Source organism: Hemicordylus capensis, chromosome 12 (genome assembly GCF_027244095.1).
Source record: "Hemicordylus capensis ecotype Gifberg chromosome 12, rHemCap1.1.pri, whole genome shotgun sequence".
Lineage (NCBI taxonomy): Eukaryota > Metazoa > Chordata > Lepidosauria > Squamata > Cordylidae > Hemicordylus > Hemicordylus capensis.
In genome coordinates this window covers 4050592-4073896 of record NC_069668.1, presented here as the reverse complement: position 1 = coordinate 4073896, position 23305 = coordinate 4050592, and the positions used below count along the sequence as shown (strand labels likewise).

The following is a 23305-nucleotide window of genomic DNA, read 5'->3' as shown; positions in this document are numbered from 1 at the left end:
ACATAACTGCAGATAAACAGATTTTGAAAAACTGCCCCAAGTCTCCCCTCACAAGGAAACCCGCCCTGTCAAAGCCTGCCCTGAAACTTGCTACTAATTCTGGAAGTACAATATCTTACTGAGCATGTGCAGAGTTCACAACCAGCTGTCTGCCCTTGTGAGCAAGGAGACGGGGTCATAAGAACAGCCCTGCCGGATCAGGCCCATCCAGTCCAGCATCCTGTTCCACACAGTGGCCCACCAGATGCCTCTGGGGAGCCCACAGGCAAGAGATGAAGGCCTGCTCCCTCTCTCCTGCTGCTGTTGCTCCCCTGCAACTGGGATTCAGGAGCAACCTGCTTCTGCGGCTGGAGGTAGCCTATAACCATCAGGGCTGGCAACCATGGATAGACCTGGCCTCCCATGAATTTGTCTCGGCCCCACTTAAAGCCATTCAGGCTGGTGGCCATCACCACATCCCATGGCAGAGAATTCCTTTCTTCCTAGCGAGAAGATGGAAACATCTCCCTCCCTCTTCATTAAGTAGCTGATCAATAGAATAGGTCTTTCTTATCTCAAATGTAAAGTAAAGTGTGCCTTGGAGTTGGTGTCGACCACAGTCCCCTCTGGTTGCCTTGGGTAGAATACAAGAGGGGTTGACCCTTGCCTCCTCCCTGAGATGATGATGCCTTTCAGCATCTTCCCTATATTGCTGCTGCCCGATAGAGGCGTTTCCTGTAGTCCGGGAAACATACCAGCGGGAATTCGAACCGGCAGCCTCTGGCTTGCTAGGCAAGTAATTTCCCCGCTGTGCCATTCATTGGCTACTATCTCAAATGTACTTCACGAATAAATCAGCTTCGTATCTAGATTGTACAAGAATCTCCAGGCAGGTTCTTAAAGTAGCCGCCAAAACTAAACTCTGCACTCTAGTGTCCCCTCTAACAGGGATTCCCAGATGTTGTTTACAACTGCCAGAACCCCCAGCTGCAATAGCCTTTGCTTGGGTGGTTATGGAACATAGGAACATAGGAAGCTGCCATATACTGAGTCAGATCATTGGTCTATCTAGCTCAGTATTGTCTTCACAGACTGGCAGCAGCTTCTCCAAGGTTGCAGGCAGGAATCTCTCTCAGCCCCATCTTGGAGATGCTGCCAGGGAGGGAAATGGGAACCTCAGATGCTCTTCCCAGAGCGGCTCCATCCCCTAAGGGGAATCTCTTCCAGTGCTCACACTTCTAGTCTCCCTTTCATAGGCAACCAGGGCAGACCCTGCTTAGCTAAGGGGACAAGTCATGCTTGCAACCACAAGGCCAGCTCTCCTCCTGGTCAACAACATCTGGGAATCCCTGTTAGAGGGAACACTGATGCACTCTACTCTGTATCTGGAGTGGGTTGTTTCTGTTGTTGGCGCTCTGCTAAATCATCACAAACCCCAACACTACATTTCCTGGCAGACGGCTTCAGGGGCCGATCTCTGGTTCTGGTGTTGGGAGAGAGGGAGAAGAACTTCTCTCTCTCCACACCATCACTTTAGAAACCTCTATCGTGTCCCCCCTTAGCCGTCTTTTTCCCCTAAACTAGAAACCCCCAGATGTCCTGGCATCCGAAGGTAGCAGCTGAATTTCTGGTCATGGTGAAATCCCACAACCCTTTGTGTTGGCTGGGCCATCTGTGTGATACTTTAATGATCACTGAATGGGTTTTAATCATGGATTTGCAGGGCTGGAATCCAGGGAAAGTCTGCCTGAGTCACGGGCCGCTGATTAAGAAAAACCACATGCCAAGAGAGATCTGCACCGTCTTTGTTGTTTTTGCCTTTTTCTCTGTTTTGTTGTCGGGGTGGACCACAATTACAGGAATGTTTCAGTGGGGAAGGAAGGAAGGAAAGAAGAAACCGCAGATCAGCCACTGACTTTGCTGGGCCTAGCCAAACAGACAACAAGCCAAGCATGTGAGTGTTGAACATCTCGGCTGGAATTTCCCACATAACAGCAGGAGTTGAGAGTCCTCCAACATAAGAACAGCTCTGCTGTGGTAGGGCCCAAGGAAGCCCATCTAGTCCAGCATCCCATTTCACACAGTGGCCCACCAGATGCCTCCAGGAAGCCCACAGGCAAGAGTTGAGGGCAGGCCCTCCCTCCTGCTGTGGCTCCCCTGCAACTTGGATTCGGAGGCATCCTGCCTCTGGGGCTGGAGGCAGCCTGTAGCCCTCCAACTAGTAGCCATTGATAGACCTCTCCTCCATGGAGTTATGCAAACCCCTCTTAAAGCCATCCAGGTTGTTGGCTGTCACCACATCTTGTGGCAGAGAACTCCAGAGGTTAATTATGCATTGTATGGAAAAGTACTTCCTTTTGTTGGTCCTAAATTTCATGGCAATCGGTATCATGGGATGGCCCCTGGTTCTAGTGTAATGTGAGAGGGAGGAAAATTTATATTGAATTTCTCCACCCCATGCATGATTTTATAGACCTCTATTATGTCTCCCTGCAGTTGTCTTTTTCCTAAACTAAACAGCCTCAGGTTTTGTAGTCTTGCCTCGTAAGGAAGGTGCTCCAGGCCCCTGATCATCTTGGTTGCCCTCTTCTGCACCTTCTCCAGTTCTACTATGTCCTTTTTGAGATGTGGTGACCAGAATTGTACGCAGTTCTTCAAATGTGGCTACAGGCTGCCTCCAGCCCCTAACCGCCTGGTCTACAGGCTGCCTCCAGCCCCTAACCGCCTTGGGGCTATATTTTAACGAAAGGCGGTATAAAAATGCAAAAATAAATAAGTAATAAATAAATAAATAAATAAAATTTGGCCACACCAAATGTGACTGCTCCCAGCTCATTCTAAAGAACGAGTGACCAAGCCATGAAAATGACCAGAGGCATGGAGGATTTCTCTTCAGAGCTGCAATTCTGTAGTCCAAGAGCCTGCTGGGGTGGTCAAATGCCCCAACTGGAGATCCAGGTTGGGCATTTGCTGATTTCAGTTAAACTGTCATAGAATCTTCCCACCAGGTGAGAAGGAGGCCATGTCCCACTCCAGCATTGTCAGTTGTGGGAAGAGAGCTAGTCTTGTGGTAGCAAGCACAAATTGTCCCCTTTGCTAAGCAAGGTCTGCCCTGGTTGGCCTTTGGATGGGAGATGACATATGAGCACTGTAAGATATTCTTCTTAAAGGATGGGGCTGCTCTGGGAAGAGCACCTGCATGGGTTCCAACTAGTTCCCTCCCTGGCAGCATCTCCAAGATAGGGCTGGGAGAGAGACTCCTGCCTGCAACCTTGAGGAGCTGCTGCCAGTCAGTGTAGACAATACTGAGCTAGATGGACCAATGGTCTGACTCAGTATATGGCAGCTTCCCATGTTCCTAATTGTCTGGAAGAAAGTGGGATTCTGGCAATTGATGCCTTCAGGGACAGCCCTGTCATGAAGAAAAGTGAGGTGTATGCCTCCAGTGGTTGAATATTGGGGTGCCAGAAGTGTAATAAGATGTCCTAGGAGCAGCTCTTGGGGCCTGACTTGACCTTTGTAAGCTTTGCAAGAACTTGTCAAGAGACAGAGAGAGAAAGAACAAATAACCTCTTTATTCTTGGAAACCAGCAAGAGAGAGAAGGGACTGCTGATCTACAGACAGGCTCCAATAAATAATAAACACAATCAGTAGAAATACAATATACTTCAGCTGCACCTCTTGGTCTCTCATCTGTCTCAAGCACAAAAACCTGGTACTTAAATAGATAAATACAAACAGAATAGAACAAGATATATAAATACATACACGTGGGAAGGGAACTGGAAATGACCCCCGTGCCTACGAAAGCTCTAGTCTAGCTCGTCAAACATCCACTCCAAATCGGTATATGGCAGCTTCCTATGTTCCTCCTAATGCCTTTAGGATTAGTTTTTGCAGCAACAACTGATAAATCTGTATAGGTTTTATGTTTGGCTTACACCATTTACTGTGCATAATGCAATGTCTGGTTTGCTTTCATAGACTTAAATTAAACATACACACACACACACAATCCTGGGGAAATTCCTGAGGCTGGAATCCAAAACTGAATTCCAATTCGGGACATTTCCTCACAGCTGGCTTATCTATGCTTCTTGGGCAGCAGCCACAACTGAAAGCAGCGGGATTCCCCCCCCCCCGCCCCGAGTATAGTTTGGAAATAGCCCTTTGCAACAACGCAGTGGCTTCTGTAAAGCAAGCTTGCTTAGAAGCAAGTCCCATAAAAATCAGCACAGGATGGAGCTGTCAGCTAAGCAGGAGAAACTTGCAGTCCTACACAGATCACTAGGCTAGTCCCATGTGGATGGTGACTGCAAGGATTCTTGCCCTGAGAGCTGTGGGGGTCCCTCAGCTTGGGAATCTGTTCTGCATCCTGAAGAAGGCAAATCAGAGCCAGGGCTTGAAAACACAGAGCGAAGTATGACTCTCAAAGATAGAGTAGTATAAACAAAATAAAGTCCCCTTGAAACTAAACTAGGTACCCCCCTCTACGAGATCTGAGCAATAACTGAAATAAAGGCGCAAGGAAGGAACAGAACAAGGACAGGCTGAAACAAGGAAGGTTGAACAATTATAAGCACGAGGAACACTGTCTGCGGTAGACAACGTTGCTGACAGTCCCGTCTCAGGAACAGCGTTTGCTTGATATAGGGCTCGAGATAACTGGTAGCCAATCAGGCTGTCCCGACTCAGCATTTCTATTCATTTCAAGATCTCCTGCGAGATCTTGCGCCTGCGTGTCCCCCACTGAGCCTTTCTCTTGAGAGACGTCTTCTTAACCCAGGTGACATTCCAGCTTCCTCCTGATCAGTCTCCTCAGCCCTCATCTCTGCCAGCTGTTCAGATTCCCCTGTCTGCTGCCCTTCCAAAAATAGCTCAGGGCGGTTTACACAGAGAAATAATAAATAAATAATATAGATGCACCTGGCTGGCCACTGCTTGAGGCAAGATGCTGGACTTGGCCTGATCCAGCAGCGTTCTTCTTATGCTGGATCAGGCCCAAGTTTTTCTTATGTCCTTTATATAAAGTTGAATGGCCTTTACCACACCTCCCCGTTCCAAAGGGTTTGCCCCCTCTTATTTTTTTATCAAAGGGTTCCCACCCCTTATTTTAAAGTTCAGAAGCTGAGATGTGGGCCAGCGGCAGCCAGCAAAAATGAGGCGAGGACAAGGAGAAAAGCGAGGGCTGCCGCAGAGATCTTCATCGTGATGGGTGGAGATGGAGGGCTGCTGAAGGCTTGTCCCAAAGTTCCTTCGTGCTTCCGTGATGGTCACTACCTAAGGCTCTCTCTCTATAGAAAACACTCGCTATGGTCATGAGAGAAACGGTGTGAGTGTGTGTCTGCTGTGCATGTGTGGGTGAAACACCAGAATTTCCACCCCCGGAGACGAGAGTGTGGTGTAATGGCACAACTGACTCTGCAGCTAACTGGAAATTGCATGAGACCTAAGAAAAACAAAAGGCCGCTCATTGCATGGAAAGCAGCCATTTCCACACTATCTTGGTGATGGTGAAGGATGAATCCCCACGAAATCTCCAAAGCAGGATATGAACTCATAGCAAGGCCTATCAGCAGCATCCGTGTGGGGGCATCCTCAGAATAGATGGGTAATAATAACCCTTCCATGAGCTGGTACTTCTGAATCTTCAGTGAACTTCCTAATTTCTGTGTAAATTGGTTGTGTGTGTCAGAAACTTTTGCGGGGAGAGGTTGTGAACTTGCGGAGAAGACGAGCGGTAAAGAGGAATTTGTGACAAGGGCCTGGAATGAGCAAGCTGGTTTAGAGTCGCAAAAAAAGCTGAGTCATGCCGCCATCTTGCCCTACTTCTTTGCTGGGCTTGGTTTTTTGCATTTTGCCTGCTGGGGGTCAGTGGGGAAGTGCTTGCATTAGGGCTGTCCCCCAGCAGCTGAGGTTGTGGGTCCGTGCACCACTGTATACCAGTTGCTGAGGGGCGATAGTCCTGGAGAATCTTACTTGAGGGCTCGCTGGAAGCACTGGACCAGCCAGCATTGGAAAGAGGATGTTGGGCTGGAGGACCTTTGGTTTGATCCGAAAGGACTCTTATGATGATGATGATGATGATGATGATTTATTCGATTTCTATACCGCCCTTCCAAAAATGGCTCAGGGCGGTTTACACAGAGAAATAACAAACAAACAAATAAGATGGATCCCTGTCCCCAAAGAGCTCACACAATCTAAAAAAGAAGCATAAGATAGACACCAGCCACTAGAAAGGTACTGTGCTGGGGATGGACAGAGCCAGTTGCTCTCCCCTCTGCTAAATAAAGAGAATTGCCATGTTAAAAGGTGCCTCTTTGCCAAGTTAGCAGGGGACCTTCTGGTGTTCTCCAGGATCCCTTTCTTCTCAAGAGAAAGGGTGAGGAGACCTGTTCTTGTGGGAGTGTGCATCAATTGCCCCCTTGCCTAAGCAGGGTCTGCCTTGGTTTGCATTTGGATGGGAGGCTACATGTGAGAGCTGTGAGCTACTCCTCTTAGGGGATGGGGCCATAGCTCGGTTGTAGAGTATCTGCTTGGCATGCAGAAGGTCCCAGGTTCAATCCCAGGCAGCATCTCCAGGTGGGGCTGGAAAAGGCTCCTGTCTGCAACTCTGGAGGACTGCTGCCAGTCAGTGTAGACAGTACTAAGCTAGACAGATCAAGGGTCTCACCCTGTAAATAGCAGCTTCCTATAATGGAGATGAGGCTGTAGCTCAGTAGTAGTGCATCTGCTTTGCATGCAAAAGATCCCGGGTGCAATCCCTGGCAGCATCTCCAAGCAGAGGTGGGAAAGATTCCTGCCTAAAACTCTGGAGAGCCCAGTACTGAGCTAGATGGGCCAATGATGCGGCATAAGGCAGTTTTCCAGGCCCCTAACTCCCATCCATGAACACTTCTGCTCTCCCAAGACTGCCAGCTCTCTGCAATCTCACAAGGATGGCTCTAACATCCTTAGGACTTGGGATAGCCTCCTTTCCCTTACTGCCAGGACGTCCTCTACGGAGTTCTTTGCCCACATGATGTGGTGATGTCCTATAGTGTGGTGATGTCCTGGTGATGGCTATAGACCACCTCCAGCCGTAGAGGCAAGATGCTTCCCATACAGTTGCAGAGGAGGGGGCATGCCCCTTTATACTTGTGGGCTTCCCAGGGGCATCTGGTGGGCCACTGTGGGAAACAGGATGTTGGACTAGATGGGTCCCCTTGGGCCTGATCCCACAGGGATCTGTTCTTATGACTGAACCCTGATGAAGGTCGATCTTGCATTGTAAAGAGGAAGAGAACTGCCTCTTTTCCTAATGTACCAAAATCCCAGACCTTGTCAGGCAAAAGATTTGCTCAAAACCTCAAGAATTAATTGCCTACTACCAATGAAACTCTGATTTTAACTTTGAGACTATGCAGTTCTTTTGAAATTTGAAGGTAAATTGAGATGTCAGGACTGGTCCAGGACTGGGGCTTCCCCCCGCTCTCAGCTGATTCTCTTACTCAGAGATCGCTATGCAAGGTCTCCAAAACAAAGATCTAAACATCTCCCCAACAGAATTGCCATACATTGCCCTCTCTTCATTGTCTCAAAGTTCACAGAGCTTACACACACAATTTGTGTGTGTAGGCGGGGGGCAGAAGGGAACAGGTACAAATTCTGTAGTCTTTGATGATGGTTTGCAAGCTTCAAACTGATTTATGTATGTATGTTTGTATTATTTTTGACATTTACATCCCGCTCTTCCTCCAAGGAGCCCAGAGCGGTTTACTACATCCTTAAGTTTCTCCTCACAACAACCTTGTGAAGTAGGTTAGGCTGAGAGAGAAGTGACTGGCCCAGAGTCACCCAGCAAGTTTCATAGCTGAACGGGGATTTGAACTCTGGTCTCCCCGGTCCTAGTCCAGCACTCTAACCACTACAGCATGCTGGCTGCCTTTGATTTGATTTGATGCTTGCAGCCCTATCCAGCAAACCCTTCGTATTATGGATTGCTAATTAGGGCTGCAATTTTTACATTGATACCCTAACCCTGATTCTAAAACTGGCATAGAACCTTCCCACCAGGTGAGAAGGAGGCCATGTCCTACTTCAGTGGGAGGAGAGCTGGTCTTGTGGTAGCAAGCACAAATTGTCCCCTTTGCTAAGCAAGGTCTGCCCTGGTTGGCCTTTGGATGGGAGATGACATATGAGCACTGTAAGATATTCCTCTTAGGGGATGGGGCCGCTCTGGGAAGAGCACCTGCATGGGTTCCAACTAGTTCCCTCCCTGGCAGCATCTCCAAGATAGGGCTGGGAGAGAGAGACTCCTGCCTGCAACCTTGAGGAGCTGCTGCCAGTCAGTGTAGTCAATACTGAGCAAGATAGACCAGTGGTCTGACTCAGTATATGGCAGCCTCCTATGTTCCTCCTAAGAGTGGGATACAAAATGTAAATAAAATAAAATAAAATAAGATAAGATAAATTCTGGAAGCCAAGAAAACATGCCGCAAATGAGTTGAGGCTGATGCAAGTGTACAGTTGAACGGTTTGTCCGTTATTGTTCCGCATTGTTTCCATTATTCATGGTTTGTTGTGGTGTGGAAACCACACCATTTATATTATTATTTAATGATTATTTTTACATTTATATCCCGCTCTTCCTCCAGGGAGCCCAGAGCGGTGTATAGCTCATGAATCTAGAGCCCGTTTTTGACGTTTGCACCCCGCGCCTAGCATGCAGAGGGATTGTTCGGATTCACACCCAATGCAGAACTTGAGGCTCCCCCAGCTTAAGTCATGGAGGGAACTTGAATTTGGTGCTGCAGACCATTGAATAGCCCAGCTTGTTTGAAGTAGCCAAGTTGAACTAGACATGTGCCCCCCCCCAGTTTGGTGGCTGGGGATTATAGGAATCGTCCCAAAACAGCTGGGGCAGGCGGGGTCAAAGTTGAACAGGCTTGTTTTATAGAGTGGGCGTTGGAGTCCAAAAGGAAAAGGAAGGGAAAGGAGGAGGAGAAAATAGAGTTGAGTCTGGATAAACTTTTCGTTAAACATTAGATTGTTTTGTGTTTACGAGGGAAGCAGCTATAAAAACAGGGCTGGAGTCACCCCCTTCTTCTGTGCTTCGCAAAGCCACATCATTGTGGCTGCGTGTATTTTGTTTAACATCCCCCAGGATTATTACTTTTATTTTTTGCTGGCTCTAATCTGTCGTCTTTGGTGAAAAGTTGGCAGCTAGAGTTGAACCCTCTCCCCGGATTTTGTGCTTTCTCTGGGGTTCCATAAAGCCAGAATATGTCTGAGGCAAAAGCTTCTAGACATAGAGGTCATCCACACAACCAAAAACTGTGTTCCACCCAGGTTTGGGAACAGCCCAGGAAAACCTGGGTAGCTTTTCCTCCTACCTTGCTTCCACACCATCACTTCTACCCAGGTTTCCCTCCTACCTGGCTTCCACACACCCGAACATTGGAAGCACACCAGCTCCCAAACCCGGGTAGAACACAGTTTTTGGCTGTGTGAATGACTTTATAGAGAGACAACATACGTTTGCCTCTGCTAGGAGGTGTCATTCCTGTCTTTACATGTGTCCTAATCTTTCTTCCTCATCCCAGTACCTTATTCCTCTAACCTGATAAGAGAGAAAGCTTAGAAAAGCCTTTTTCACTTGCGAGCATCCGTGTTTCGCCATCTACTATGTAGATAGGCCACATGGCTAGAATCCCAATTGTAGAGCATCTGTGTCTATGTGGGTCTGGGGAAGGGAAAGGTGCGATCTGTTTGCTTTCCTTTGCCATTCCCACAGCGGTTTTTAGTTTCTGCCATCAAAGCATGCGGCCTTCTGGTGCATTTTGGCCTATTGTCCGGAATGATTCTGAGTCAGTCCTTGCGTCTCTGAGTGCCCCTGTAATGTTCTTGTGGTGGTTTTAACTACCCAACTTTTTGAACCCATTATTTTCGGTATGGCTAAATAAACAAAGCGATTGATTGATTGGACTGCTGTGCAGAATCCCCCCCCCCCGGCCCTTCCCTACGTTATCACAATTCCTAGAGTTGAGCCGAGGCGGAAACCGAAGCGATGACAGCTGGACAGAATTATCCAGTCAGACAAATGAGGCATTAATTCGTTCTCCTGTGAATTGATCGAGAAATCATGGCTTTCTCTTGCGTTATTGCAACTTACAATAAAAGCAGAGGAGGGATTCTTGGTCTCTATATCCTTATCTGGGGCTTCACTCCACTACAAATTACTGAGTGGCTGCAATTAAGTGTGAAACGTCCTTGGCCCAGAGGAGGTTCTTTTGCACAGCATAGGCTTAGGAATGTGCAGCTGAGGCTGACTCGCTTGAAAAGAGACCACTGAAAGATCCTGCCGTCTCCCTCCACTCTCTTTCCAGATTGCCCCGGGCATCTGGATGTGATTTGTTTTCAGCCCACATGGTCTGTTCAGCTGCCAAAGTGTTTTGTTCCCGAGCTGCAAACCGCGAAGACACCCCTGTGAAATGTGTTTTAACATCCCCCAGGATTATGACTTTTCTTTTTTGCTGGCTCTAATCTGTCGCCTTTGGTGAAAAGTTGGCAGCCAGAGTTGAACCCTTTCCCCGGATTTGGTGTGTGCTCTAGGGTTCCATCAAGCCGGAATATGTCTAAGGCAAAAGCTTCTAGACATAGAGGTCATCCACAAGATTCCCCTTGGTATGAACAGCTGATAGCTACACGCAGAGGTTTTTTACATGGGGCTTGTAAGGGGGTGCATTCACATATCTGCCAGATTTACCCCCAAGTCCCTGCGAATTATCGGGGAGCACACAATTTGGGTTTTACACTGCGGGTTAGAGTGTGGCCCGATTTATATCCAGGGTAAAAACAAATCCTCTATTTGTGTCATTTTGGGGGGAACAACTTTGAGTTCGCAGTAAAGCCTCCCTATAAACTGATGGTAAAGCCTGTTGTGTGTAAAAGTCCCAGGAAAAACCCTTTTTTGGGCTTTTGCTTTTTCGCTCACTAATGTGGCTGAAATATGCCCAAGTCACTTGGGGCTGTTGCACAGACATTATGCACCTTATTGAAGACCCACGTCCGTTGCTTCACCGTTAAGTATGCATCACAGTGACTTCCCTCATTGGAACATAGGAAGTTTCCTTATACTGAGTCAAACCATTGGCCCATCTCGCACAGTATTGTCGACACCAACTGCCAGCGGCTTCCCGAGGTTTCAGGCAGGGCGCTCTCTCAGCTCTACCTGGGGATGCTTCCAGGAGCTGCAGATGGCAGGTTTACTGAGAGGATTTACTGCGGGGTCAAAGTTGCCCCAAAAAACAAACCCCCCAAAGTGGATCTTTTTACCCCGGATATTACTACTAACTACTACTATTACTACAATGGATAAATTTATATACCGCCCTTCAACCAAAGTTCTCAAAGCAGTTTACACAGAAAAATAAACAGGTAAATAAGATGGTCCCCTGTCCCCAAAGGGCTCACAATCTAAAGATTGAAACATAAGGTTGACACCAGCAACAGCCACTGGGGGGATGCTGTGCTGGGGACGGATAGGGCCAGTTGCTCTCCCCTTTCTAAATAAAGAGAATCACCACTTTAAAAAGATGCCTCTTTGCTCAGTTAGCAGGAGTTTGCTCAGCTAACAGGGATATAAATCGGGTTACACCCTAACACGCAATTAAAAAAAAAACCCAAACTGTGTGTAAAGTGTTCATCGATAGCTTGCAGGGACTTCTGGATTTATTTTGGCCAATATGTGAACTCCATTCTGGAGGCAATGCGATCAAAATGCCAGGGCCCTTTCCAGATTACACAGTAATACAGCCGTAGTTTAACTTTGGCCTGGCAGAATCGTATTGAAACCGTAAAATAAAAGATGTTGCACAGAGCCACCAGCAGGGGGAGCAGTCTTCTCTCCGTCTTTTTGCGCGAAACTCCTTACAATAGGAAAATAAAGCTTTTTTTTTTTTTTACAACGTTGTAGGACTGTGACGCAGCAATAAAACCTGAAAGGAGGCCTCGGAAATGTGAACGGGCACCTCGCTGGCAGTGCAGGGACTTTCATGTCGATACACAGGCAATACGGAAGCACACTTAATGGACACGTAGTGACACTGTTGTAGTGTCCAATCCGGAAAGTGCCCAAGTATGAAAAACTTCCCGGGAGTGAACTTAAGACCTTTTGCATGCAAGCCGATGCTCCAACACTGAGCTACCTACCACCCCATCATAGGAATGAAAGGAAGCTGCCTTATATTGAGTCAGACCAGCGGTCCATCGGACTCAGTTTTGTCTACACTAGCTGGTAACGGCTTTCCAGGGTTTCAGGCAGCAGTCTTTCCTGGGAATTATTCGCACATGGCTTCATGCTTCGGGATAAATGTGGAGCAAAGCTACTTCAAATCACACTCAGAAGCAGCCGCTCCCCTCTGCTTTTGGTTTTTGTTTTGAAACAAGTTCATATGGCATGCTCCGTGTTTTCCTTCTAGCCAATGGGGTGGAGGGAGAGAGAGAGAGCTTCCTAAAGACCAATATCTCCATTTCTAAAGAAAACACTCCTCTTCTCATGCTAATGATTCTAGTCAGTGCTGAAAGCCTCGGGGCTTTCAGAAAAAGTAGCTTAAAAGCAGCATTTTTAAAATCTGGAAATACTCGGAGATAAGCTAGAAATCGCATCACAAAGCCTGATTTGTGTGTGGACCCAAAGATGAACACACCCACTTTCTCCCATGCAGAGATTTGGGGCAGAAGCTCTGTGTGTAAAGGCTCCCGGAGAGGTAGCTGGACCAGAATTTCATCAGGATTCATCAGGATTTTTAGGAATTCACAAGTGAGTAAATGATGTCATGTCTGGAGGAGGAAAAAAAGACTAATATGATCTTTCCTCTGAACAAGTGTGTGTTCTGGTGTCTGAGATGAGCTTCTACGCGCTGTGCCTGTTTCTCAATGAAATGAAAGTGGGGAATAAGTGAGTCACTCATTAGCACAGCCAGATTTGCTTAGTCAATTTCATTCAAAGAATCGTTTTGTGCTTACTCATGAAGCACAGAATGTGTGGAGATGGCACAGATCATTTTTTAAAAAAATAAGCAAGGGAATGAGGAGTTAGTTTCCACGAAAACAAAACTGCATGTGAATCCAAAGCTGGCTTAATTTATAAAGAGAGCTTATACATTAAGTCGGGGTGAAACGAAGTCAGTGGGTGAAACTTGCCCCCAGCATGGAAAAACAGTGGCTGTTGGATTTCTACTTAGCATGCATTTCTGCCAGGGCCTTCCCCAGACAGCAGGCTTTCCCTTGGCATTAAAATTTCCCGTAACTGTGAGTTACGGGTATTTCAAATTTGCCCCCATACCCAACACAACAAGTGGATATTTTTTACCCTGGACACAAATGGGGCTAAGCTCCAATGCACAATGAAAAACCCAAATCGTGTATGGAGTGCTTCCCGATAATTTCAGGGACTTCGAAGGAAATCTGGATGATACATGGACGCATACCTGCCCTTCCAAAGTAAAATCGCCATCTGGGAACAGCCCTGGCATGGCACTGGAGTCTTGGCAGGGTCGGGAAGGACTGATCTGCATCATTTTTTCCCTCACCTTCGTGTGTGATTTGACCTACTCTCTTTTTTAAAAAAAATCTAAACTTTTATTTTGTAAATCCCCCAAAACATTCCCAAGGAAACCACTACAGCATCTCTGAGAGAAGCCCATCCAGCCTCTCTTTAAAAACCTCCAGTTAAGGAGAGCCAGCCATGTCATGAGGTGGACTGTTCCACTGTCCGACAGCTCTTTTGCTTTAGAAATCCTTCCTGAATACCTAGCTTAATTCTGCTTGCTTGTAATTCAAGCACATTATGAGCCAATGCAAATTAAACAGGCACTTTGGATAGTGAGAACAACCAAGATGAGCAGGAGTCTAGATCACCTAGATCACCAAATGCAACCAGGGTGGACCCTGCTTAGCTAAGGGGACAAGTCATGCTGGCGACCACAAGCTCAGCTCTCCTCTGATCTGGGGTTTTTGAGTCTGTGGGACTGAATGTGATACTGCATGCTTCCCTTTTCAAAACCTTTTTTTAGCAGGCTAGCAAAGTCACGGCGAAACTGTCTTCCTGCTTTGTGAGCAAAAACAAGGCCCAGGCGGTTTACAGATGCAGGTTGGGTGAAATCATATTAATTTGTGGTTCCTTCGTTCCTCAGGCAGTCGGAAAACCCAGTGTATGCAGGGTTGGCCTATTGCCAGGGGAGACGGCTCGAGGTTTTCCTGCCGCAGAGTTAAGCCTTTTCAGACTTTGGTAGCCTAAGTCCATCGAGAAGTTGTTAAAGGGTCGTTCTTTTGCCTCTGTTTCGTTTCTGTCAACAGCATAAGGACTGTAGGTTCTGTAGGACAGAAAAATTCTAACTTGCCTTGCTTCCACACCAGCCTTTTTCTTTATAACCGCATTCATTTGCTCATTTTAAAAAATGATATCCACCAGATGCCGTTTTCTGGAGAATGGTTTTCCTTCTTTCCACTTCTCTGCCCACACACACACACACAAACCCCTGAAGTCGTCTATTTGCATCCCTCTCTTCTGCACTCAGCTGTTCCGAATGCAAAAACGAATCCGAAAAGCCCTTTCGCTTCCCCATCTGGGGCGGCTGGCCGCCACCTTCCCTTTCCCAGATTTCGCAAACGGGGCTCCAGCTGTGCACGAGAGGAAGCCCAGCTGGTGGTTCGGGCGACCCAACCACAAGCCGAAAGGGAGCCCGGCGGGGGCCTCCTCCACTCTCCCCCTCCCCGTCTCTTCCCCTGCTCTTGCTTTCTGCTGTAAAATGAGTAATCCAAATTGCAGCGTCAGCCTTTGTGGCGTCCCTCACATGCAAGAGACACTTCGCCCGTCTTCTTGGCCGGTGAAAGTTGTGCAGCATCACTTGGCGATGACGTCAGCTGGAATTCCCACACTTTCTTTGCCGCTCAGCCCCTCTGGCTGTGAGTCCCTTTATAAAGGAGGAGCAGATTCATGGAGCTTCAGCATCAGACAGCAGAGAGCTCCCAAGAGCCCCTCGGCCAGCAGACCAGCTCCTGTCACGCAGCCTCCCCAGAGATCAGAAAACATGAAGGCCTCCGTTGCTGCCTGTGCCATCTCGCTCCTCTTCCTTCTGGCTCTCTGCTGCTCCTCGACCTTCTCCGCCCCAGGTGAGTGGCTCTGGTGCCCAGTTTAGCTCAGCACCCAGGCAGAAAGTTTGGCTCAGGTGGGCAGATTTCAAAGGGCAAAGGCGGGTGCTGCAGGACACGTTTGGCGTGTTGACCAGAGGAGACGGGGGACAAGGGGAGATAGGTGGCATGCACCATGAGAAGCAATCCAGTAGGCTGGTAAAAAAATGGTAAAGTGTGCCTCGAGTCGGTGTTGACTCCTGGCGACTACAGAGTCCTGTGGTTTTCTTTGGTAGAATACAGGAAGGGTTGACCATGGCCTCCTCCCTCACAGTATGAGATGATGCCTTTCAGCATCTTCCTAGATCGCTGCTGTCTGGATTCGAACTGGCAACCTCCGGCTTGCTAGGCAAGTTACTTCCCTGCTGAGCTATTAGGTGGCTCAGTAGGGCCGCTCAACTCAAGAGTAGGCAGGAAGGGAAGCAGGCATCCCGATTGGCATGATCCTCAGAACTCACACATTGGCATCCAGCCTAAGAGAGACCCCAGTCTCTCTCCAGTCCCTGGAGGTCCTGTGCTGGGGGTAGATAGGGCCAGTTGCTCTCCCTCTGCTAAATACAAGAGAATCACCACGGTAAAAGGTGCCTCTTTGCCCGGTTAGCAGGACAGAGTGAAAGGGATGAGTCCACACCACACCACACCACAGACAACAATGCCTCTGGGATGCCATTGCTTCAGCCAACCCTATAAATGGTTGCTTACAATCTCCCTTATTTAAACACACACACACACACACACACACACACACACACACACACACACACACAAAACCTCTGAGCAAGCATATAGAAGACTTGGAGACCCAATCTCTGGCAAGGAAACCCAAACATCAATTGTCTGTCTCCAGCCTTGGTTGAGCTGTCGGGATCGGTTTAGCTCACGGGAATCCCGGCCTCACGGAGCGGGTTAGGGTGGGGGCAGAGGACCCCTTCTGCTCCCTTTGAACTCGGCGTCCTGTTGTTCTAACCAGTTTGTTCTATTGCCCCCAGACTGGTGGAGCTCTCCGGCCCCTTTGGCACGCCAGAGTAACCTAGGGCTTAGCCCTTGACCCTGTTTTTCTGTGCTGGGGCCCAGAGCGGGAACCCATGGAAAGGCAGAGGTGGGCAGGAGGCTTCTTAGTGCAGAGTGCATAAGGGCATCAAAAGAGCCCGGCTGTATCCGGGTTCCGATCCAAGTGGGCTCCCTCGTCCAGCCCGAGGCCCCCACTGGGAAGCCAGCAAGCAGGGCAAGAAGACAAGAGTCTCCTTTGCTTGCATGTGGCTAGCAACTGGGAGGAGAGCTGGTCTTGTGGCCGCAAGCCTGAACTGTCCCCTTTGCTAAGCAGGGTCCACCTTGGTATGTATTTGAATGGGAGGCTATGCCTAGCATGGTAAAATGCTCTCTAGGGGAGTAGCTATAATTAAGCAGATGGGTTCAAACAATTCGGGCCCCCCCAGCTCCACTCCTCCCTATTTTCTTCATTATCTCACTCACTCTGAGGGGCCGCTGGGGAGAGGAGCGAACACGGGCCCCTCTCCCCTAGCTATGCCCCTGATGCTGCCCTTAGGGGATGGGGCCACTCTGGGAAGAGCAAGGTCTCGAGTTCCCTCCCTGGCAGCATCTCCAAGAGAGGGCGGAGAGAGACTCCTGCCTGAAACCATGGAGAAGCCGCTGCCGGTCTGGGTTGACAATACAGAGCTAGATGGACCAAGAGTCTGACTCAGTATTTGGCAGCCTCCTATGCTCCTTCCTAATCAGCGGTAGACTGTTTCTGAACATGGCATTTCCATGTGGCCATCATGCCTCCCTGTCACTGCTGAATAATCAATCCCAGTCTCCATCCATCTTGTAGGGGGTTGAGAAAGCCAGGTCAGAATTCCTGGCAGGCAGGCATTCCTGTGCCACTCACGTTAGAAACCAAAGACTGTGACCACGCAGGCATCTCTTGGCTCATTTTGTTTTCCTGTCTCTCCTAGTGGGGTACGATGTCCCAACCTCCTGTTGTCTCAGCTACACGAAAAAGAAGATGCCACTCAACCGTGTGGCCAGCTATTACAAAACCAACAGCAGATGCTCACAGCCCGCAATTGTGTAAGTAATAAAATCAAATGATTTCGGTGGGGGTGGGGGGGAAGGAGGAGAAATTCCTTCCTGCTAAAATACCCTGTATTTACCTGAATAGAAGACGACTCTGAATTTCAGATGACCCCCTTAAGAAATACTGGTTAAATACAGGTTCTACCTGAATTGGCCCGAAAGAACTCTGAATTTGGCCAAGTTGGGCTAAATTCCGGCTTTAAAATTGACAGGGGTGTCTATTGCAGAAATAATCCCGTCCAATCTTTTATGCAAAGTGCACACACCTTACCATGGGTCATAACTAGAAAGTCTGTAAGAATATACAGTATACCTTTCCTAGTAAAACAGCATAAAAATGTAAGCGGAAGAGCATCTGCTTGCATGAAGGAGGTTCCAGGTTCACTTCCTGGCAGCATCTCCAGGTAGGGCCGGGAGGAAAGGGACTCCTGCCTGGAACCTGGGAGAGCTGCTGCCAGTCAGTGTGTAGACAGTGCTGAGCTAGATGGGCTAAGGTTGCGAATTCTAGCTTGGGGACATAGGAAGCTGCCATATACAGGGTCATACCATTGGTCTATCTAGCTCAGTATTGTCTACCCAGACTGGCAACATCTCTTAGTGACATAGGAAGCTGCCATATACTGAGTCCGACCCTTGGTCTATCTAGCTCAGTGTTGTCTTCACAGACTGGCAGCGGCTTCACCAAGGTTGCAGGCAAGAATCTCTCTCTCAGCCCTGCTGTCTTGGAGATGCTGCCAGGGAGGGAACTTGGAGCCTAGATGCTCTTCTCAGAGTGGCTCCATCTCCTGAGGAATCTCTTGCAGTGCTCACACTTCTAGTCTCCCATTCATATGCAACCAGGGCAGACCCTGCTTAGCTAAGGGGACAAGTCCTGCTTGCCACCACAAGACCAGATCTCCTCCCATATTATCTCAAGGTATTTCTGGGTTTTTAAAATGCTGGTTTTAAGCTACTTTTTCTGAAAACGTGGAGAGGCACTGATGTAGAATCCTAAGCATGATAAGAAGGATGCTCTCTTTAGAAATGCAGATGTAGCTCTTTAGAAAGCTCCCCCCCATCAGCTAGAAGGAAAGCACGATGTGAACTTGCATCAAAACAAAACTTGAGAGCAGAGGGGAGATGCTGCTTCCCTTAATGTGGTGAGTGTGCCTTGACGTGGCTTCACTCCACATTTACCTCGAAGCATGAAGCCATGTGCGAATAACTCCCAAGAGGAATGAGCAGATTGAACCTCTGAATGCCCCCCCTGCAAATCACTTAAAAATCCCCCCAAAACACTAAAATATCTCGCCAACCGTGGGTGCTTGGGTGGGCGAGACCAGTCACAATCTCTCATTTACGGATACTTGCAACCGTGGTTGGCCAAACCGTGGTTGGCGAGGGCTGGCTGTAATGTGAAAGGGATTCTAGGAGGGAAACGAGAGAAACCACCGGGACTCCCAGGCAGAGGAATGTGTGCGCAGGAAGCAGGAAGCAGAATTGACAACGCAAGTGGGTCAGGTGTCCGAAGAGGACAGGAGTCTAATCTTGCCTTCCCCTCGATTCTCTCCAGGTTCACCACCAAGAAAGGCCACGACGTCTGCGCCAACCCCGCGGAGCCGTGGGTCAGGCAGTTAGTGGAACACCTGCAGTCAAATTGAGCGGAGTTGGGGCCGAGCCGCTTCCGGTGGGGCAGAAGGTCGAAGGAGATCATTCCCGGCGACATCGAGCAAGGACTCTGCTTGGGTGTCTACCCTGATGGCGCATTTTGCCGGTGTGGTCAGAAAAGAGCCAACCAGCTCAGGGATATGTGTTGATTATTTAAATTAATTTAAGGTACTTTGGTCAACTAATTATTTTATTTATGTCACTGGCAAGTGGGGGCGGGGGGGGGAGAAACAACCTTTTTATAACTGGATGTTGTAATTTGAAGCACACAGAACACGTTTCCACAATAAATGTTTTTCCCCCCTACTACTTGAGTGTTGTGATCTGGAGAGCTGGTCTGGTGGTAGCCAGCATGACTTTCCCCTTAGCTAAGCAGGGTCCACCCTGGTTGCAACTGAATGGGAGACTTAAAGTGTGAGCACTGGAAGATCTTTCCCTCTTAGGGGATGAAGCCGCTCTGGGAAGAGCATCTAAGTTCCAAATTCCCTCCCTGGCAGGATCTCCAAAACGAGGTTGAGAGAGATTCCTGCCTGCAACCTGGGAGAAGCCACTGCCAGTCTGTGAAGACAATACTGAGCTTGATAGACCAATGGTCTGACTCAGTATATGGCAGCTTCCTATGTTCCTATGCAGAAGTTTCCAGGTTCCCTCCCTGACAGCATCTCCAAGATAGAGCCGAGAGAGATTCCTGCCTGCAACCTTGGAGAAGCCGCTGCCAGTCTGGGTAGACTATACTGAGCAAGATGGCCCAATGGTCTGACTCGGTATATGGCAGCTTCCAATGTCCCTGCTATCATTGGTCATCCTTAGCTGGAGATGCTGCAGGGAGTGAATGTGGGACCTTCTGCGAGCAAGCATGCAAATTCTCTTCCATTTAATATGCTCTGGCTCCCAATGGCTGCACACATTTTCAAAGGAACCAGGACCAATGTCAAAGCTCATGTTACATCCCTTATACATTGGGAGATCACAGGGAAACCTGGAATAGATATATTTACGACCATTCTTGCTTTGAAGGCCTGTCATAACCACATATCCCTCCTCCATTCCTAATAAAACAACAACAATAAAGAACTTTATTTGCTAGCTGCCCCATAACAAATTGTTCTCTAGGCAGCTCACAACACAGCTTTAAACCACGAAGTAAAAACACAAATGCATGAAATCACAGCACAACCAAAAATACAAAAATACTGTACAAAACAATTTTAAATCTTTTTTAAAAGTCCGTTTTAAACATCAGATTGACAAATCAAATTTCCAGAAAGGCCAAGAGAGATGCAAGCGACACAGTATTTCCCTTGAAGACTGAGAGAGAAATCCCCCGTGGAATTTGAGTTGTCAATGGAGCGACCTTCAGCCAAATTAAAGCAGTTCCTTTCAATGTGTATTTGCCCTGTGAATTTCCTCGGGAACGCGGTGGTCATTCGCTATTCCTCCATTGGACACTAGGTGGCAGCAGAGACTAGGACAGTGTCTATCTCACGCCACGCCTCCTTTTAAATCATTATTTCACTCTCCCTGCTCTAGAAGGAAGTTTTTAATTTGTTTGGGTTGAGAATCGCCTTTGGGAGGAACGAAAGAGCAGTACCAGCAACAGCCACGAGGAGGGGCACTTGTGCTGGGCTGAAGAGGGGCTGATGCTCTCGCTGAGCCCTGTCAACTCTTAGCGACCACAGAGATCGATTCTCTCCAGGCTGATCTGTCTTCCGCTTGGCCTTGAAGGTCTCTCAGTGGTGCCTTCATGGCTGTCATCAGCAGGTCCATCTAATTCGTTCTTCTTCTCTTGACTTCAACTTTCCCTGGGATTATGGACTTGTCAAGGGAGCTGGATCTTCGCAGAAGAGTTTGAGCCTCGAGTGAAAATTCTGGACTGATTTGTTCTATGATCCATTTGTTTGTTTTCCTGGCGTGGTCTCCTCAAAAGTCTTCTCCAGCACCCAAGTTCAAAAGCGTCAATGCTTTTCCTATCTTGCTTCTGCAAAGCCCAGCTTTCGCATCCAGAGTGTCACGGGGAAAACCATTGCCAACTGCAGCCTTCCACCTTGCAAGTCAGCGTTCTTTGGGTGCAGGATCACGCATGCCACACGACCTGGCGCTTTCCTGCAAAATTCGGATTTGCCTTGTTTTGAGGAAGAAAAGGAAAATCCCAGGCTTCTAATTCGATGTATGGTTTTTTAAAAATTTAATGTTTTAAAATGATGTCAATGTTAATTATTCTAATGGTTTAATTTGATTTAGTTTCGATTCTAATTGTTAATTGATGAGCCATTTTTGGAAGGGCAGTATATAAATCAATTAAACAAATACATAAAGAAGGAATCCGAGGAGGTTGTGGGCACTGGCAAAGGAAAGCAGCTTCCTTCGGTCGCACTGAGCATGCTCCAGCGGCGGCGGTGGCTCCTCCTTCTCCCTTCGGCCATCTAAGAGCCCGCCCACTCACAGTGAGTGACGTGGAAGCGGACCAATAGCCCGCCCGCATTCCAGGGCCAAGGGAGGCGAGGGCCGGGCGGGAAAGATGACGGAGGAAAACAGCTGGCAGCCGGCAGAGGGGCGGGGCAGGTCCTGAAACTCCGCCCTCCTCAGAGCGGCGGCGGGCCAATCGCGTGGCGGGGGCTGGGGAGTGGCGTTGGCCGCGGGCCAATGGGCGAGGCGAATAGCGGCGGCCTCACTCAGTCAGGCGGCGGCGGCGGCGCTGCGCGTCTTCTCAGCTGCTGGCATGCAGCGCTCCTCTTCTTCCCTCAGGCAGGCCCCGGCGGCTCACCCGCTGCCCAAGGGCCTGCTCGCCCGCCGCGGGGTCGCCGGCCCGGCCTCGGGAGGCCTGACCGGCGCCAGCAGGGGGGCTCCCCTCGACGCCGCCCCCGAGAGAAACGCCTTCAAGAGGGGGCAGGTACCCGGGTGTGGGATGGGGGGCCGGGTGACGTATGTGGGAGGGGGGCCGTGTGACGTATGTGCCTGCGAAGGGGGGGCAATATTTTATGAAGGGGGCGCATTTTCTCACAACAACCTTGTGAGGTAGGCGCGGCTGGGCTGGAGTCACCCATGGCTGGCGGGGGGGCCGGTTTGAAGCATTTGAACCTCGCGCAGGGGTTCCCCGATACGGTACGATACAAATACTCTTATATCGCTTTTCAACCCAAGTTCCCAAAGTGGCCTGCATACAGAAACCAATTAATAAATAAATAACTTAAATGGCGTTGGTGGTGTGGACTACCGCTCCCAGCATCCCCTGCTGCGGTAGGCTTTGCTTGGGGGTTCTGGGAGTTGTAGTCTAGAACATCGGGGCGGGGGTTCCCTGTTAGAAGGGGCACTGATTTGAACGTGGGTCCCATCCCGTGACCCGGGATGATGTTTACGATTTGCAGCGTCCCTGGTCCAAGGGCACTTGAGCTGGGGGTGATGGAAGTTGTAGTCAACATGTGAGGACCCCTGTTACACGGCGCACTCATCCCGGCCCCACACACTCTTCACATAGGGCTGCACTGCCGTGTTCCCTCTCACAGGGATTCCCAGGGGTTGTTGACTACAACTCCCAAGTAAACTCCCAAGTAAAGGCTATAGGAGCTTTGGGATGCTGGGAGTTGTAGTCAACAAGCTCTGGGAATCCCTGTGAGAGGGAATACTGCTATGCAACAGCTTAGGCCCTCCAGCTGTCATTGGACTACACAGCACCCGTCATCCCCCAGCAAACAATAGTCAATAGGCTGGGATTGTTATCATCGTTTAGCACAGGATTTCTTAACCTTGGGTCCCCAGATGTTAGGAACATAGGAAGCTGCCATATACTGAGTCAGAGCCTTGGTCCATCTAGCTCAGTATCATCAACACAGACTGGCAGCGGCTTCTCCAAGGTTGCAGGCAGGAATCACTCTCTCAGCCCTATCTTGGAGATGCTGCCAGGGAGGGAACTTGGAACTGCCTGCTCTTCCCAGAGTGGCTCCATCCTCTGAGGGGAATATCTTACAGTGCTGCTCACACTTCTAGTCTCCCATTCAGATGCAACCAGGGTGGACCCTGCTTAGCAAAGGGGACAAGTCATGCTGGCGACCACAAGACCAGCTCTCCTCCCGTGTTGGACTAGGCCATGTCTGGGAATCAGTGTCCCAGATGTTTGTTGACCACATCTCCCAGAATCTCCAAGCAAAGGCTCTTGCTGCTGTGGATGATGGGAGTTGTAGTCCAACATCATCTGGGGACCCAAAGTTAAGAAACACTGATTTAGCGCATCTTTATACTCCCCAACATATGCCTATGCTTCTTAATTAAATGGCTTGATTTTAAAAGTACAGCTTCAGCTGTTTCTGGAAAACCTGCAGAGATGATGGGGATTGTGGGAGTTGTATGACAACAGCCCTTCTCTAACCACTGCACCACTCTGCCTGACTGTATAGCATGTATAGTTTTAGAGTGTTACTAAACAGCAAA

At 48.9% G+C, this 23305-nt stretch overlaps 2 protein-coding genes across 5 annotated transcripts in view; both read left to right on the top strand.

Annotated features, from left to right (window-relative positions):
• Positions 1-19136, top strand: part of LOC128336224 (uncharacterized) — a 28874-nt gene extending 9738 nt beyond the window's left edge. Inside the window, exons 2-6 of one of the 4 annotated variants that reach the window (XM_053275566.1) lie at positions 1839-1933; positions 11940-12785; positions 14796-15139; positions 17113-17227; positions 18786-19136. In XM_053275566.1, coding sequence (XP_053131541.1) covers positions 12685-12785; positions 14796-15139; positions 17113-17227; positions 18786-18873 — 648 coding nt within the window. In that variant the 5' untranslated portion in view covers positions 1839-1933; positions 11940-12684 and the 3' untranslated portion in view covers positions 18874-19136. Of the gene's footprint in view, positions 1-1838; positions 1934-8153; positions 8169-11939; positions 15140-17112; positions 17228-18785 lie in introns of those variants that run through there. The other 3 variants (XM_053275565.1, XM_053275567.1, XM_053275564.1) reach the window with 3 other exon arrangements.
• A 2303-nt stretch (positions 19137-21439) lies between these two features.
• Positions 21440-23305, top strand: part of HIP1 (huntingtin interacting protein 1) — a 65040-nt gene continuing 63174 nt past the window's right edge. Inside the window, exon 1 of the mRNA XM_053274685.1 lies at positions 21440-21770. Coding sequence (XP_053130660.1) covers positions 21600-21770 — 171 coding nt within the window. The 5' untranslated portion in view covers positions 21440-21599. The remainder of the gene's footprint in view (positions 21771-23305) is intronic.